This window comes from Doryrhamphus excisus, chromosome 6 (genome assembly GCF_030265055.1).
Source record: "Doryrhamphus excisus isolate RoL2022-K1 chromosome 6, RoL_Dexc_1.0, whole genome shotgun sequence".
Classification (NCBI taxonomy): domain Eukaryota; kingdom Metazoa; phylum Chordata; class Actinopteri; order Syngnathiformes; family Syngnathidae; genus Doryrhamphus; species Doryrhamphus excisus.
In genome coordinates this window covers 1,074,727-1,088,159 of record NC_080471.1, presented here as the reverse complement: position 1 = coordinate 1,088,159, position 13,433 = coordinate 1,074,727, and the positions used below count along the sequence as shown (strand labels likewise).

Genomic DNA, 13,433 nt, shown 5'->3' with positions numbered 1-13,433 from the left:
GGAAACACGATTGACGCTGGTTTCCTTCATGCTGCATGTCAAGCAGTAATAGTGGAAGTACCCTGGGTATATACTGGGTATATAGTACTGTGTGGCTTGGCATACTACGTACAGTAGCAGAATAGACACGTAGATGGTTGATTCATAGTAAATGGTATTAGTTTAAAAGGAATACCCTGGAGCAGCACTTTAAGTATTAAAACTACCATCGGTCCGATATCAAGACCGGTATGGCTGATTCTGTTACTGTTAGTTTTGACCAGGTCATAAAACGATTTGGTCATTTGTCTTTAGCTTGTTGATCGTCATCATAATCACAATATCTCGTTTTTTGAACAATGTAACTGTATAAACATAATCATACAATTATTACCATATTTCATTTAGATATCAGAAAACAGCTCAGCTTTGTTATCGCTAACAAATATTAGTAGTAGCAGCATTTTCCTCAATATTTCAACCTAATGCTAGCCAATGCTTGTCCTCAGTAACTACTCTAAATGGATGTGCCTTACTTCATCTGTAACCACTCTAAATGGATGTGCCTTACTTCATCTGTAACCACTCTCAAGGGATGTGCCTTACTTCATCTGTAACCACTCTAAAGGGATATGCCGCAGTTCATCTGTAACCACTCTAAAGGGATATGCCCCAGATCATCTGTAACCACTCTAAATGGATATGCTTCAGTTCCTTGGTAAGTACTCTACACACTCGCTCCCCATTAGTTCTTCATTAGCTCCTCAGTAACTACTCTAAATGTATATGCCCAAGTTCACCTGTAACAACTCTAAATGTATATGCCCAAGTTCACCTGTAACAACTCTAAATGTATATGCCTCAGTTCCTCAATAACTACTCTAAATGGATATGCCCAAGATCATCTGTAACCACTCTAAATGTATATGCCTCAGTTCCTCAATAACTACTCTAAATGTATATGCCCAAGTTCACCTGTAACCACTCTAAATGGATATGCCTCAGTTCCTCAATAACTACTCTAAATGGATATGCCCAAGTTCACCTGTAACCACTCTAAATGGATATGCCTCAGTTCATCTGTAAGTACTCTACACACCAGCTCCCCATTAGTTCCTGATTAGTTCCTGATGAGTTCCTGATTAGTTCCCCAGTAAGCTGTTCCATGAATTGTCAAGTAGACCAGGAATCCTACTTATTGAAATTCATTTTGTCCCAAAGTGGTTAGTGTCTATTAGAAAGGCAAGTGTTGGGTTCCCCTGTGGCACACAGCCATTCTAATGGGGGGGGGGGGGCAACATGGCTAGTTGTGCAGATGAATTTCCACAGGGGGCAACAGCGCTCCTTTTCATGCTACCTTCTGCATATCCTTCATATGTACTGCTTATAAGTGTCATAAATCAATAAGTATTCACCATAGTTGTAAACTAAAAGAAGAATGGAAGACATCTTTAAAAAGTAGGTTGAACAGCCCCCCCCCCCCCCCCCCTCGTGTAATCATGTGCTGTGTGCATCAACCCACTTGAGGGTTACATAACCACGCTGGAATCATCTCCACTCATGCTGCATACGTGACTTGTGTCTGGCTCCCACTTCCACAGTCCCATCGACCTGCTGGGCTGCGTCAGCTGGTACGGTGGCCAGTCCACCACCGGGGCCGAAAGGGGGGCCTATCGGGGCCTATGGGGGCCTACCTTCCTCCCACCTGCTTCACTGTTACCTTCACCGCCACGGTTCCACCCAGCTTCAGCACCACGGATAGTTCCAGTCCCCCGAGCCGTCCTTGTCTGCCCGGCTGATCTGGTCCAACGTTGGCCGGCCCCTCCGAGGTCATGACGGAGTGTTCGCCCTTGGGCTCTCGGACGTGGCGGAAGTGGCGGCGCTGAGGAGCTCACACGATGATCTCACGATACAAACCGGTAAGTGCGAGACCACCGCTGCCTCACTCGGCCTCCCCTCGGCGTTCTATACCTTCTTTTCACTTTTGAAAACTTTTGTTACTTTGTGTAATGGCCGATATTTGGGAAGATATTTGGGAAGATATTTGGGAGAATGCAGAGTAAAAAAACACTTTTATGAAAATAAACTCAAATAATGGCATGTTACTAGCATGGAGTTGAAATATTACATTTAATTAAGTCGTACAGTGAGAAATAATGAAAGAAAATAAAGTTGTACATTTTGTAAAGTTAGGTTCTAATATTGCGGGAATGAAGTCATAATATGACAAGAAGAAAATCTACAAAGAAGAAAGTTCAATTCAAAGAACAGCAACATTTACTAAAAGGACAAAGTTGACACAAATAATAGCCTTATATATATTTAGCATATTTATATATATGTGGCATCCTTTCATTTTTCACCATGTCTCCCTCACTGGAAAAGGTTTGGACACCCCTGGTCTGTTTGTTCTTCCACAAGCAATGAGAGATAATTGTTTATCGCTTATCATTAATATCATTACTATCATTAATATCACTTATCCATTATGGTTTATCGCTGATGGAGGACGCCGCTTAACCTGGTTGGAACAACCTTTATTTGGGGTTTGATTGAATTAAAATGAGGTACGACAAGTCGGTTAAGAGCCAAAATATTCCCATCTTCCATGATGCATTGCGTCCTTGTCCTCAACACGATGTCCTTGACACGATGTCCTTGACACGATGTCCTTGACACGATGTCCTTGACACGATGTCCTTGACACGATGTCCTTGACACGATGTCCTTGACACGATGTCCTTGACACGATGTCCTTGACACGATGTCCTTGACACGATGTCCTTGACACGATGTCCTTGACACGATGTCCTTGACACGATGTCCTTGACACAATGTCCTTGACACAATGTCCGTAAAATAGATGAAAGATGTACACATTATGTGGATTGGAAAACATCAAAACAAGGTGCTGCACACACAAACTGCATTTGGACATATAGATACATATATATATACACACACACAAATATATGGATGAACCAAAACATTGGAGTACAATGTAGTAATTGTAAACCTGAATATCATACTATCATACTATGTAAACATATACATGCTGTGTCCCTCCCCAGCTATCCACATAGTACCAGTCCACTGGTGAGTCCTGTTTGGATTAGTCCAATCTGCTCCCACGTGAGCCTCGTTGATCCTGATCCTGGCCTGCCATTGCCCCCCCCCCCTCCCCCCAGGAGGCCTTCATACTGGGTGTATGCTCACTCCGTGGTCCGGGGGCCGTGGAAATGTCAGACAGTCCATGAATGAATGGGGGGTGGAGTTATGTAACGCTCCGAATTGGGCTGGGATTCGTGGTTCACGATTGGATGACGTTTGTTCCACATTAAGCAGACGCCCCGCCCCCAGCCCCCAGCCCCCAGCCATCCCTGCTCTCTCTCTCTCCATCCTTTTGTGTTCCCTTCCACCCTCCCCCTCATCCCCACCCGCCTACCTTTCCCTGCTCCGTCCCAGCCTGCCTGCACATCCACACACACACCCCCACCCACCCCCACACACTCACACACACACCCCCACTCCTCTCCAAGGTCGCTGTGGTCTGTAAGAGACGGGAATAGCAGGTGCACTGCAGCATGCCCCCGCCACGCTCCATGAGAGTGTGAACGCATCCCGGCGGATCCCATCGGAAACTGAAGGCTGACTTTAAGAGGATGCGTGCGGTCGCTTGGAGACAGGATGTTCCTGGATGCAGATGTTCCTCACCATCGTGACCCCCAAAGCTGCTTAGACTGCAGAGGAGGCCAGGGAGCTGCCGGACTACACTGGACCGGGATTGTTCCTCCTTCCCTCCGTCCCCGCTTCCTCGCCGGAGACTCATTTTGCAAGCTGGATTTGAGGGGGCGCAGCAAGGGGGTCACGCTTGGAATTGCCAGGATCTGCTGAAGAGGCTGTCCGTCTTTGCTTCACAGACACCATGGTTTGACATCTCTCCGTCTCTCCTCTGTCTCCGACGCTCCTCCTCTCCTCCTCCTCTCCTCCTCCTCTCCTCCTCTTCCTCCTCTCTCACACCGGCTCCCTGCAGAGTCCCGCTTCCACCATGTCCTTGGCGTTCTGTGGGAGCGAGAACAACTCAGTGGCCTACAACGTGGACGGAGGAGTTCTGAACAATGGATGTTTCTTGGACGCGCTCAACGTGGGACCGCACGTTTTCCTGCTCTTCATCACATTCCCCATCCTCTTCATCGGTGAGTGTCGGCCCGCAGACTACTCCTCCGCATCTCTGTGTGGAGTTGGCATGTTCTCCCCGTGTATGCCCCCCCCCCCCCCTCCATCCCAAAAACATGATCGATTCATTGCCCCCCCCCCCCCCCCCAAATGGTCCATAGGTATGAATGTGGGTGGGAATGCTTGTTTGTCTATATGTGCCCTGGGATTGGCTGGATGGATGGATGGATGGATGGATGGATGGATGGATGGATGGATGGACGTCCCGACATAGACATGGTATACATGGTATACACAGTATACATGGTATACACAGTATACATGGTATACACAGTAAACACAGTATACATGGTATACACAGTAAACACAGTATACATGGTATACACAGTAAACACAGTGTACATGGTATACACAGTAAACACACTGTACATGGTATACACAGTAAACACACTATACATGGTATACACAGTAAACACACTATACATGGTATACACAGTAAACACACTATACATGGTATACACAGTAAACATGGTATACATGGTATACACAGTAAACATGGTATACACAGTAAACACACTATACATGGTATACACAGTATACATGGTATACACAGTATACATGGTATACACAGTATACACAGTAAACACAGTATACATGGTATACACAGTATACACAGTAAACACAGTATACATGGTATACACAGTATACACAGTAAACACAGTATACATGGTATACACAGTAAACATGGTATACACAGTAAACACACTATACATGGTATACACAGTAAACACACTATACATGGTATACACAGTAAACACACTATACATGGTATACACACTATACATGGTATACATGGTATACAGAGTAAACACAGTATACATGGTATACACAGTGTACACAGTAATATAGTATTAAGGTCACTGCTTTCCTGTGTGTGTGTGTGTGTGTGTGTGTGTGTGTGTGTGTGTGTGTGTGTGTGTGTGTGTGTGTAATAAGGCAATAAAGGAAAGGCCCCCCTGCCCCCCCCCCTGCCCCCCCCTCCATAATTGTGTTGACCCATCCTTTCCTTCTGTAAGTTCTCCTGAACAGTGGAACCAAACCCAAGCAAAGACAAACGTCCGATACGCACGTCCGCTCAGAGAGACCATTCCACTGATCCCGGACCCCATCTTTCTTCTTGTGTTCCATGTGTGAGGCTGGGGCAGCCAGAGCTCCAAGGTCCACATCCACCACAGCACCTGGCTCCACTTCCCTGGGCACAACCTGCGATGGCTGCTTACCTTCGTGCTGCTCTTCATCCTCGTCTGTGAGGTCGCAGAGGGCATCGTCTCTGACGGGTCGGTCTTCTTCTGGTGTGGGTGTGGACATGCACTGCTTGGGCAGATGTAATGGGAAGGTCTTGTTTTCTGGGGAGCCTAGGAAGAGCCTAGGAAGAGCCTAGGAAGAGCCTAGGAAGAGCCTAGGAAGACCTAGCTCACGTCCCGATTCGCCCAATGCTTGCTAATCTTGAATAATACGTCCATGATCTGTTATCACCTTTTTTATTTGATTGTCTTTCCTCTTTGTGACCCCCCCCCTTGCAGCTTCAGCCAGTCCCACCACCTCCACCTGTACATGCCTGCAGGCCTGGCTTTCATGGCTGCCATCACCTCCATTGTGTACTACCACAACATCGAGACCTCCAACTTCCCCAAACTACTCTTAGGTACTCCACGCTCCCATACGACACCCGCGTGGGCAGAACATACATAGACATACATAGACATACGTAGACATACATAGACATAGACATACATAGACATAGACATACATAGACATAGACATACATAGACATAGACATACATAGACATAGACATACATAGACATACACATAGACATACATAGACATACATAGACATACACATAGACATAGATAGACATACATAGACATACATAGACATACACATAGACATACACATAGACATAGACATACACATAGACATACACATAGACATACACATAGACATAGACATACACATAGACATACATAGACATAGACATACATAGACATAGACATACATAGACATAGACATACATAGACATACATAGACATACATAGACATAGACATACATAGAAATACATAGACATAGACATACATAGACATACATAGACATACATAGACATACATAGACATACATAGACATAGACATACATAGACATAGACATACATAGACATAGACATAGACATACATAGACATAGACATACATAGACATACATAGACATAGACATACATAGACATAGACATACATAGACATAGACATACATAGACATACATAGACATACATAGACATACATAGACATACATAGACATAGACATACATAGACATAGACATACATAGACATACATAGACATACATAGACATACATAGACATAGACATACATAGACATACATAGACATAGACATACATAGACATAGACATACATAGACATACATAGACATAGACATACATAGACATACATAGAAATACATAGACATAGACATACATAGAAATACATAGACATAGACATACATAGACATACATAGACATACATAGACATACATAGACATACATAGACATACATAGACATACATAGACATAGACATACATAGACATAGACATACATAGACATAGACATAGACATACATAGACATAGACATACATAGACATAGACATAGACATACATAGACATAGACATACATAGACATAGACATACATAGACATAGACATACATAGACATAGACATACATAGACATACATAGACATACATAGACATACATAGAATAAATAATAATAGCTAGACGTATCCAGCGGAGTGGTTCTTGAGACGGCATGGGGATGGAAAGCGATATGATTGGACGCCCTCTTTATGGAGCAGACATGATGAATGGTTGTTCATTAGGCAGATGAGCTTGAAGTGATTATGTCTGATTGTTCGTGTATTCCCCACACAGATATGAATTCTAATAACCCCTAGAACAGACCGAGCGTATGAAAACAAAGCATGTCAAGTCAATGTAGAGCCTTATTATTATTATTATTATTATATTATTATTATTATTATTATTATTCTATCTGTGTTCAGCTGTCAGTGCTTCACTTGTTGGCGTTCTCACGTTGCTGAGCCGCCTGGGGCTTTGGGGCCCTTGGGGGCCTTTATGTCAGAGTAGCTCTCCTGAGAGAAGCAGCGTAGCAAGGCTGAGGTCATCGCAGCAGGACTACACTAGGTGAAGGATGCAAGGAAGGACTTGAAGGAAGGGAGCTGTTTGGCGTTTGAACGCAGCATTTGAACGCAGCATTTGAAGGCAGCATTTGAACGCAGCATTTGTATGTTTTTAGCGTGGCAGCGCCAAGGATAGGTTGTTATCTTTTGATGAAGACACGTCAAAGAGATGATTTCTTCTGGCCGTGTGCTCTCCTCAGCCCTCCTCATCTACTGGGTTCTGGCCTTCACCATGAAGACCATCAAGTTTGCCAAATATACGGAGCACGGCATCGGCCCCAGGCAGCTCCGCTACTGCATCACGGGCCTCCTGGCGCTGCTCTATGGACTCCTGCTGGCCGTGGAGGTCAACGTCATCCTGGGCCGGGTGAGTGCGTGGCTAGCGTATTTTTAAGCTAACTCATGACCGCGGTCCGTGGGCTCGCCATTGTCCCAGACAGAACTGGGACACATACGGCAAGCACAGTGGTCGACCTTTTTTCAACAGAGGAAGTACTTCTTAGACCTGGCTCCTCATTTGTTCCACCTCAAAGTTCACCTCAGCTGCTGAAGCCGTGTCCTCTGGGCGCACAGCTGAGGCCGTCATTCTCTCATCCGGCCTCGCCACGCTCTGATGAAGCAGAAGCTAAAATTCACACATTACACTTGGTGGGACTCACAGGCACAGAAAATACAAGCGTACGCCGGTAATCAACCCCTGGAGACCACTGGATCATCAGAACATGACAGTAGGCCGTCATGGGGATGGATGGATGGATTTATGGATGGATGGATGGATGGATTTATGGATGGATGGATGGATGGATTTATGGATGGATGGATTTATGGATGGATGGATGGATGGATTTATGGATGGATGGATGGATGGATTTATGGATGGATGGATTTATGGATGGATGGATGGATGAAGCCACACATGGTGTCATCCTAGCACGCTAATAACAAGCTAATAAGCAATGTCATCATGAACTCATCCGCTACCAAAAACATATTAATACATATTTTTGCGTGAGAGGTGATGATGCAACTCCACAATAGAAGACAGCATGTTTTTTTTTCATCTCACTGTAAAATATCTTTGAGTATCCTAAAAAGCGCTATAAAAATAAAATGTATGATTATTATGATTATTATTATGAGGTTTAACCAAGATGTTAGCATGATCTGTATCTTGTTCTCAGGCTGTTGTCCTAGTAAAGGTTGCCGACCCCTGCTCTAATGAACCCCCATAATGAACCCCCATGCATCCAATGAGGTTGATGATCACGACCGTGTCCTTCCTCTCCAGCGGTACATGTGTTTCGCCGACCCGACAGAAGTAAAGCCCCCAGAGGACCTCCAGGACCTGGGAGTTCGGTTTCTGCAGCCCTTCGTCAACCTGCTGTCCAAAGCCACCTACTGGTGGATGAACACCTTCATCACCTCCGCCCACAGAAGACCCATTGACCTCAAAGTCATCGGGAAGCTGCCCATTGCAATGAGGGCCCTGACCAACTACGTGACGCTCCGGAAGGCCTTTGAAGACCAGAAGGTCAGTGCACTTTCGTCCTGTCAAGGTCATCTGGGAGTTTGGGTTGGACTTTTCTTCCAGAGATCAGAGTTGTCTTCCTGTCTCGCTTTAAGAGCTCGTGTCAGGCCTCAACGTCGGCAGGGTCAGAACTTTCCAGTGTTTGAAAGGTCACATGTTCGTCATGGCTGAACGCAATCCCACGTCCTTCCGACCGTGGAAGGGAGATAAAAAGATCCCGGCAGGGGGGGGGGGGGGGGGGGTCTGGTCAGTGTGGAGGCGTCGGGTCATCCCTGTTCTACTGTGAACAAGGCGACATGACGACCCTTGCAGGCGTGATCGTGCTGCGTTTAAGGGAAGCTGCGTGTGTGCGTGTGTGTGTGTGTGTGTGTGTGTGTGTGTGTGTGTGTGTGTGTGTGTGTGCGTGTGTGTGCGTGTTTGGGGTGACTAGGGGTGGCTAGGAAAGCTAGCGACGTAAAGAAGTCACATCTGTTCTGATGACACATGTTGGGAGAGCTTCCTCCATAACGTTCCAGTGAAGATCCAGATGTTTTCCTAGATGATTTCTGGCAGGCTGACAAATTGATATTATATATATATATTAAATTAAATAGAGAATACCACTTCCTGTGAGACGTCCTGCACCGCATGGTCGTTAGGGTTGGTCTCCTCCGAGGGCGCCAAGCTTCCCTGACCTCTACAATATTCATCTCCGCATCCCATGATGCAGCAGGGCTACAATATTCATCTCCGCATCCCATGATGCAGCAGCAGGGAGCGTAGGAACCCTGACCCTCACCTTGATTGACAGCTCTCCGTTGAGTTGGCTGCCTGCCTTCTCCAGCGTCTCCTCTCGCTGTGCTGGCAACAATTGCTTGTTTTGATTGGCCGAGCTGGTTTTTCATCCGTTTGGCTTCCATATCTCCCGATAGTGAAATTCCCATCCATTCCACCTTTGATCCGTTTTCTCCATGAAGATGCTAAAACCCAACCAGGATACGTCAACATAAGCAAACACCAGGAGCCGTGGGAGCATCCTAATAATCCGTCTGATGAGCAATGATGGCTTCCCTTCATCTTTCTCTTCTGCTCACCCTCCCCATCAGAGAGCTCAGGGTTCGATGCCGCAGAGCCCCAAGTGGATCTGGCAAGCCCTGAGGGTGGCGTTCGGCAGACCTCTCATCCTCAGCATCACGTTCCGCTTCCTGGCCGACCTGCTGGGTTTCGCCGGCCCGCTCTGCATCTCCGGCATCGTCCATCACATCAGCAAGGACGACGGAACCATCCAGCGACCGGTGAGCCAAGCACGGAATATGACTTGGGAACGTTTGTTGTGGCTAGATCACGGCTAGCTCACACTCCACTCCTCCCTTTTCCCTTTCCATTTGGAATTCCATGACTTCTTACTTCCTCTACCCTCTCCTTCCAGACCAGGTTGTTGGGGATCTATTTCATTTCCTCCAAGGAGTTTCTGGAGAACGCGTACGTGCTGGCCGTGTTGCTCTTCTTTGCGCTGCTCCTGCAGAGAACCTTCCTCCAGGCCTCCTACTACGTGGCGATTGAGACGGGCATCAAGCTGCGCGGGGCCATGCAGGCACGTATGCCCGCACGTTCGCCATAAACACGGCATGAACTCATCCCACCACATGGTCCTGTTTGCTCCGTCTTCTCCCCAGACCAAAATCTACAACAAGATCATGCGTCTGTGCACGTCCAACATGTCCATGGGCGAGCTCACCGTGGCGCAGATTTGCAACTTGGTCGCCGTGGATACCAACCAGCTCATGTGGTTCTTCTTCCTCTGTCCAAACCTGTGGGCCATGCCGGTCCAGGTAGGAAGATCTACCTGAAATGCTGCTGCTGGGGTGGGATTCAGTTGGGGGGGGGGGGGGGCACTTGTTGCTGCTTGCTCACGCTTTCTGGCTTTATCTCGTTTTTTCTTGTTTTTTTCTGGCTTTTTCTTGCTTTTTCTTTCTTTTTCTTTTTCTGTCTTTTTCTTGGCTTTTCCTTGGTTTTATTCTTTTTCTTGCTTTTTCTTGCTTTTTCTTGCTTTTTCTTGCTTTTTCTTGCTTTTTCTTGCTTTTTCTTGCTTTTTCTTGCTTTTTCTTGCTTTTTCTTGCTTTTTCTTGCTTTTTCTTTTTCTTGGCTTTTCCTTGGTTTTATTCTTTTTCTTGCTTTTTCTTGCTTTTTCTTGCTTTTTCTTGCTTTTTCTTGCTTTTTCTTGCTTTTTCTTGCTTTTTCTTGCTTTTTCTTGCTTTTTCTTGCTTTTTCTTGCTTTTTCTTGCTTTTTCTTGCTTTTTCTTTTTCTTGGCTTTTCCTTGGTTTTATTCTTTTTCTTGCTTTTTCTTGCTTTTTCTTGCTTTTTCTTGCTTTTTCTTGCTTTTTCTTGCTTTTTCTTGCTTTTTCTTGCTTTTTCTTGCTTTTTCTTGCTTTTTCTTGCTTTTTCTTGCTTTTTCTTGCTTTTTCTTGCTTTTTCTTGCTTTTTCTTTCTCTGTCTTTTTCTTGGCTTTTCCTTGGTTTTATTCTTTTTCTTGCTTTTTCTTGCTTTTTCTTGCTTTTTCTTGCTTTTTCTTGCTTTTTCTTGCTTTTTCTTGCTTTTTCTTGCTTTTTCTTGCTTTTTCTTGCTTTTTCTTGCTTTTTCTTTTTCTTGGCTTTTCCTTGGTTTTATTCTTTTTCTTGCTTTTTCTTGCTTTTTCTTGCTTTTTCTTGCTTTTTCTTGCTTTTTCTTGCTTTTTCTTGCTTTTTCTTGCTTTTTCTTGCTTTTTCTTGCTTTTTCTTTTTCTTGGCTTTTCCTTGGTTTTATTCTTTTTCTTGCTTTTTCTTGCTTTTTCTTGCTTTTTCTTGCTTTTTCTTGCTTTTTCTTGCTTTTTCTTGCTTTTTCTTGCTTTTTCTTGCTTTTTCTTGCTTTTTCTTGCTTTTTCTTGCTTTTTCTTGCTTTTTCTTTTTCTGTCTTTTTCTTGGCTTTTCCTTGGTTTTATTCTTTTTCTTGCTTTTTCTTGCTTTTTCTGGCTTTTTCTGGCTTTTTCTTTTTCTGTCTTTTTCTTGGCTTTTTCTTTTTCTGTCTTTTTCTTGGCTTTTCCTTGGTTTTATTCTTTTTCTTGCTTTTTCTTGCTTTTTCTTGCTTTTTCTTGCTTTTTCTTGCTTTTTCTTGCTTTTTCTTGCTTTTTCTGGCTTTGTCTGGCTTTGTCTGGCTTTGTCTGTCTTTTTCTTGACGTCTCACCACTGCGACACATCTCCCTGCGAGGGAGAAGGTGTGAATGCGACGTGTCACATCCACGTCCATCCTTTGCATGCTGGTGTTCTCACGCTATCCATCCTCCGCCGACAGATCGTAGTGGGAGTGATCCTGCTCTATTACCTCCTGGGAATCAGTGCCTTGATTGGAGCCACCGTCATTGCTGTGTTGGCGCCTGTCCAGTACTTCGTGGCCACCAAGCTGTCCCAGACACAGAAGAGCACCCTGGTGAGTTGTCATTGGAAGCCATATTAGCCATATTAGCCATATTAGCTATATTAGCTACCAGTAGCCATCAGGTTTTCGTGTTACTAGGTAGGTCGTATGGTCTGTTTTTGTTAAAAGGTAAAGTAGCCAAGCTGGAACCATCAAGTCCACATCCCCTCTTCCACTTCATTACATCTCCATCTACTAAGCCGTGCTGTTCGTCACGCCGTAAAGGACTCAAGCTGACAGATAGTGTTGGTCAATATTGGTTTGCTCACTTCCTTCCAGCTAGCAAAGTCGCATCTTAGCAAGTAATGACGCCAATGCAATCATGGCGCACGATCCACGTCCACTTTGCAATCTGGAATAAAAACACACGCATCTTCTTGTTTCACACACACCTCGTATGCAAGCTTGTATCATTATTAATATCATTATTACATATGGATATATACTTACATTTGATTGTATCTATTCATCCACCTATCCATCTATCCATCTATCCATCCAAGCACCCATTCATTCACTCATCCATCTGTCAGTCATCTTCTGGTCTATCTGTCCATCCATTCATATATTTATATATATATTATTATATATTTATGACAAATCCTTCCCATGTCCCCTCAGGAATACTCCAGCCAGCGCCTCAAAAAGACCAATGAACTTTTACGAGGCATCAAACTGCTGAAGCTGTACGCATGGGAAGGCATCTTCTGTGACAGCGTGGAGGAGACCAGGGCCAAGGAGCTAACCAGCTTGCAAGCGTTTGCTCTTTACACGTCCATATCGAGTAAGAAACCCTTTGCTTTGCTCGGGCTGATGAACGCCAACCTAATGATCTGCTGTCAGTGGTTGAACGGAAGGAGACTCCATCTCCATCACGGGAAGGCATGACCAATGTTGGCTTTGCTCCTCGTCTTCTGGAGCAACATTGGCGACACCTAATTAATAATAGTAAATAATGGAAGAGTAAACATCACGGGAGTGTCATAGCTAAAATGAACGTTGCTTCTAAACCCAGATGGCCATGCACGATGAAACCCCCCCCCCCCCCCCCAACAGAATCCTCCCAATTGTAGCCAT

The 13,433-nt window shown here is 44.9% G+C and overlaps 1 protein-coding gene across 7 annotated transcripts in view; it reads left to right on the top strand.

Moving 5' to 3' along the window:
* Nucleotides 1-102: 102 nt before the first annotated feature.
* abcc8 (ATP-binding cassette, sub-family C (CFTR/MRP), member 8) overlaps nt 103-13,433 on the top strand; it is a 37,876-nt gene continuing 24,545 nt past the window's right edge. For 3 of the 7 annotated variants that reach the window (XM_058075424.1, XM_058075423.1, XM_058075422.1), the window contains exons 1-12: nt 103-697; nt 1,581-1,898; nt 4,013-4,175; nt 5,351-5,492; nt 5,739-5,860; nt 7,599-7,765; nt 8,687-8,929; nt 10,012-10,200; nt 10,335-10,499; nt 10,582-10,737; nt 12,234-12,368; nt 12,978-13,140. In XM_058075424.1, the coding sequence (XP_057931407.1) occupies nt 1,878-1,898; nt 4,013-4,175; nt 5,351-5,492; nt 5,739-5,860; nt 7,599-7,765; nt 8,687-8,929; nt 10,012-10,200; nt 10,335-10,499; nt 10,582-10,737; nt 12,234-12,368; nt 12,978-13,140 (1,666 nt within the window). In that variant the 5' untranslated portion in view covers nt 103-697; nt 1,581-1,877. Of the gene's footprint in view, nt 698-1,580; nt 1,899-3,050; nt 4,176-5,231; nt 5,493-5,738; nt 5,861-7,598; nt 7,766-8,686; nt 8,930-10,011; nt 10,201-10,334; nt 10,500-10,581; nt 10,738-12,233; nt 12,369-12,977; nt 13,141-13,433 lie in introns of those variants that run through there. The other 4 variants (XM_058075427.1, XM_058075428.1, XM_058075425.1 and 1 more) reach the window with 4 other exon arrangements.